This window comes from Rhincodon typus, unplaced genomic scaffold, assembly GCF_021869965.1.
Source record: "Rhincodon typus isolate 14 unplaced genomic scaffold, sRhiTyp1.1 hic_rhity00010761, whole genome shotgun sequence".
Taxonomy (NCBI): Eukaryota; Metazoa; Chordata; class Chondrichthyes; order Orectolobiformes; family Rhincodontidae; genus Rhincodon; species Rhincodon typus.
The window spans coordinates 2,939-7,450 of NW_025976399.1; the positions used below are offsets into that span (position 1 = coordinate 2,939).

Here is a 4,512-nt window from a genome sequence, read left to right on the forward strand (position 1 = left end):
GGAAGAGCCCATCTGGTTCACTCATGTCCTTTAGGGAAGGAAACTGCCATCCTTACTTGGTCTGGCCTACATGTGAGACCCACAGCAATGTGGTTGACTCTTAACTGCCCTCTGGGCAATTAGGGATGGACAATAAATGCTGCCTAGTCAGTGACGCCCATATCCCATTAATAAATAAGGAAAGGAATAAAAACAACCCATCTCTGATCCCCTCCCGCTGTTTCCCCCTCCCCTTATGGCCTGCGCTACTCCCCCAGCCCTCAGGAAGGTGCTGGTCCTGGTACTTACAGAGCTGTGGGACCAGTACGAATAGTCAAAGGTGAAACTCTTTGGGGCATCCTTTGTGTGTTTGGGATTTGTGATACCTGTGTGAGAGAGAGGGAGGGAGAGAGGCAGGGATAAAAGGCAGAGGGAGAAAGGGGGAAGCAGGTGGGGAGAAGGGAAGAGAGATAGACAGACGGGGAGAAAGGGAGAGTGAGAATGATCACAATCACCTTCCTGCAATGAGTACAATCCGCACAACCTGAAACCCCCAAATTCCTGGCCCGAGGAATGTGGAGGGAAGGACAGGGAGAGTGGGGATGTAGGATTGATGGGCGAATGGTGGGAGATTGTAAAGTAAAGTCGTTTGGGTGGGGAGGTGAGGTGGTGCAGGCGGTGGTGGTGGGAGGCGGCTGTGATACTGCGTGCCACATAATGCTGCTGAGTTGATTAGAGGCTCTCAGTCTCCAAGCCCAAGACCACTTCCATTCAGAAGGACAAGGGGCAGCAGGTACATGGGAACACCACCCCCTGCAGGTTCCCCTCCGAGCCACTCCCCATCCTGACTCAGAATTTATTTTGTTATTCATCTGTTATTCAGTCGCTGGCAGGGCCTAGCATTTATTGCCCCGTCCCTAGTTGCCCCCCCCTTGAGAAGGTGGGGGTGAGCTGCCTTCTTGAACCACTGCAGTCCATGTGCTGTGGGTTGACCCACAGTGTCCCTTAGGGAGGGAATTCCAGGGATTCTGACCCAGTGACACTGAAGGAACAGGGATATATTTCTGAGTTGGGATGAGAGTCAACCACGTTGCTGTGGGTCTGGAGGCATGTGGAGGATGGGCAGATCTCCCTCCCCTATAAAAGGGCCCTAGTGAACCAGATGGGGTTTTACAACAAGAACTGAGTGTGGTTATATGACAGCCACCATTAGGGCTTGCTCCTAATCCCAGACTTTAAACGGAATTCAAATTTCCCCATTTAACAGGGTGGGATTTGAACTGAAGTCCCATTGCCGATTGTCAGGAAGAGCCCATCTGGTTCACTCATGTCCTTTAGGGAAGGAAACTGCGGTGGGGTGGGGGGTTGGGGTAAGTCAGACCACTATAGCATCACCGTGACCGAGACATGGGGTAATCGCTCCCGTACAGTGTTTGAGAGCTTTGGGGGCAGAGACAATTACCCCCCGATAAAGATCAGGGTGTCAGAGTCTCCCTCACCACATACCGAGACAGCACGGTGGCACAGTGGTTAGCACTGCTGCCTCACAACGCCAGTGACTCGGGTTCGATCTCACCTTTGGGCGACTGTCTGTGTAGAGTTTGCACATTCTCCCCGTGTCTGCGTGGGTTTCCTCCGGGTGCTCCGGTTCCCTCCCACAGTCCAAAGGTGTGTGGGTTAGGGTGGATTGGCCGTGCTAAATTGTCCCGTAGTGCCCAGGGATATGCAGGTTAGGGTGGGTTGGCCGTGCTAAATTGTCCCATAGTGCCCAGGGACGTGCAGGTTAGGGTGGATTGGCCATGCTAAATTGTCCCGTAGTGCCCAGGGATGTGCGGGTTAGGGTGGGTTGGCCGTGCTAAATTGTCCCGTAGTGCCCAGGGATGTGCAGGTTAGGGTGGATTGGCCGTGCTAACTTGTCCCATAGTGCCCAGGGATGTGCAGGTTAGGGTGGGTTGGCCGTGCTAAATTGTCCCATAGTGCCCAGGGATACATAGGCTAGGTGTGTTAGCCGTGGGAAATGCAGGGTTACAGGGTTACAGGGATAGCATGGAATCTGGGTAGGATGCTTTTCCGAGAGGTAGTGTGGACTCGGTGGGCTAAACAGCCTGTCCCTATTCTGTAGGGATTGTATAATGGTATGAATGTTGTGCTGTGTGCCAGTTCATGTGAGTGACAGAGATACCAAACAGTATCAGCAGTTTCTGATTCACTGGCCCTAAATTTAGCCAAGGGCAGGGTGGGGGGTGGGGGAAGGGGCACACAGTTTGTTCTCAGTCCTCCCCTGTCACAGGCCACTCTGCCCTAATTGTGGAGCCCAGCAGCTGACTGTCAGGGGTGAAACAAAACTCATTTCAGCACCCACCTAGATCTGACACAATCCATTTCCCCATCTGGTTCTCTCAGGGTGCCCAGCCTCCGCCCAGGAGGTTCATCAGCTAATACTAACAGCGTAGGAATAAAGAGATACAAAACCGCTGGATGTCTGAAACAGGGGCAAAGGGTGTTGGAGAAACCCAGCCATGGTCCTGACAGAATCCACCAAAACCAGTGACCCCACCCTCTTGGGAAAGTTCCAAAGAAGGGTCACTGGACTCAGCTCTGCATTCGCTCTTCCCACAGACGCTGCCAGACCTGCTGGCTTTCTCCAGCACTCTCTGTTCTTGGGAGCAGCTGTGTTCTAATGTTATTACACATCTCTGAACCTAGGGGCCTCCAGGCTCAGAGGTAGGGGCACTACGCAAGGCCATTCACAGTACAGGACCTCTTCCATATGCTAGATATTTTCCACTCAACCCGTTCAGGGATGTTATTACACACTCCTGGAGCAGGTGGGTCTTGAACCCAGGCATCCCAGCTCAGAGCTAGGGACACTACCGCTGCAACACAAGGGCACCCCCTCTATCTTACATGATAATCGGTAAACTACTGTTTAATCTCTGGTGCAGAAGGTGGACTGTTAGGATTTACAATTTGGAGAAATGGGCTCCACGTTGCTATCAAAATACTTTAGATTTTAATACTTCACGTCTTTTCTCTCTCTCTCTCTCTCGTTCCTGGTCTCCATTTTTCATTCCCATCTACCTATCCCTCCCAAAGCCTCTCTCTCTCTCTCTCTCTCTCCACACCACACCCCACCACCACCACTCCCCCCCCCACACCCCCATTTGGACCAAATCAGGTTGTATACACTCTCCATTTACCTTGGTCAACAGGTCACTTGTTCAGTTGGTGTTTTCCCAGGGTAACCCTTGCCTCCACCCAGCCTTCTGGAAATATCCAGGGGCAATCACCTCCCGAGGAACCTACCCCAGAGTATTTGGGCACTCACGGAGTTAACCATGGTGTCTCTGCTCCAGTAACCTGCCTCAGGAACGTCAGCAACGTTCCCACTGAACTGGGCTCTCAGCATTCAGCAGGCAGGCTCTGGGATCGGACTGTGTGTGTTCACACCCAGGAAACCAGCAGGAATTGAGGCTGGCGGATGGGAGAATATGGCAGTGACTGTGTGGGCTGGGGAGGTGGGGTGGTTTGGGGAAGGGGGAGTTCTTGCAGGGGAGGGAGAGTTGAGGGGGAGGGAATGTGGGGGAAGGGAGAGGGTGAGGGATGACGAGAGTGGAGATGACAAATAGGGGGAAGAGGGAGAGAAGCAGCACAGTGGAGGGGGCGGATGGAGGAGGAGCACAGTGTGTGGGGGGGAGGAGGAGGAGCACAGTTGGGGGGGGTGGGGGTAAAAGGAAGAGGAGCACAGTGGGGGGGATGGGGAAAGGGGAGGAAAGGGCAGGGCTGTGGGGTTTTGTGTTTGGGGGGAGGGGGGTGGTGGTGAATTACGGGACATGGGTCTGTTCACCTCCCTCACCAATGAGGCGATATTCCGGAATCAGGAATGAAGGAAAACTGTCTGGGATCCAAGCCCCTCCCACTCTGGAGAGGCTGGTTCCTGCTGCCTGGAAAGCGGCCAAATCCCTGACTGCAAATATCTCCCGACCCATCCACTTCAAACTCAACACCACCATGAAAGGAAACAAAACCTCACAGCTCCTCACTGAACCGGTTAAAGGGGCCACGCACCCAGGTAACGGGGGCAGAGGCTGTTGAAGGGGCCATACCACTGGGGTAATAGGGTCTCTCACGCCCCCACCAAGTACATTGACTGTGCCCCTCCCCTTCCTCAAACACCTCCTCCTCCTGCTCAGTACTCTCCCAGCTTCCCCGATACTCACTGGTCGATTTGCCGGACATATGAATGACACAGCTAGCATTGCGCTTGAGTTCCCGTTCATTGAAGGGTCGAACCCTGACCGCGACCTTCACTGAGGCACCAGACATCCTGCCCTCAGGACCTCGCTCCAACTTCCAATCAAAAACCTGGGAATGGAAAATTAATACAGTCATGTCTCCCAGAATCTCAGCAACACATTCCCAGAGAAGCCAGAACCAATACAGATTACATCAAACCACAAGGTGGACAAGAGAGCTCCTCAATCCCATCCCACTGAAATACCGGTACTGTACCCCAGCATTACACAGCGACAG

The 4,512-nt window shown here is 53.4% G+C and overlaps 1 protein-coding gene across 1 annotated transcript in view; it reads right to left on the reverse strand.

Moving 5' to 3' along the window:
• LOC109925342 (kinesin-like protein KIF1C) overlaps positions 1 to 4,343 on the reverse strand; it is a gene marked incomplete at its 3' end in the record, with an annotated part of 7,233 nt that extends 2,890 nt beyond the window's left edge. Inside the window, exons 1-2 of the mRNA XM_020525286.2 lie at positions 4,200 to 4,343; positions 289 to 365 (exon numbers count right to left, since the gene is read on the reverse strand). Of these exons, the coding sequence (XP_020380875.2) occupies positions 289 to 365; positions 4,200 to 4,305 (183 nt within the window). The remainder of the gene's footprint in view (positions 1 to 288; positions 366 to 4,199) is intronic.
• Between the last annotated feature and the right edge of the window lie 169 nt (positions 4,344 to 4,512).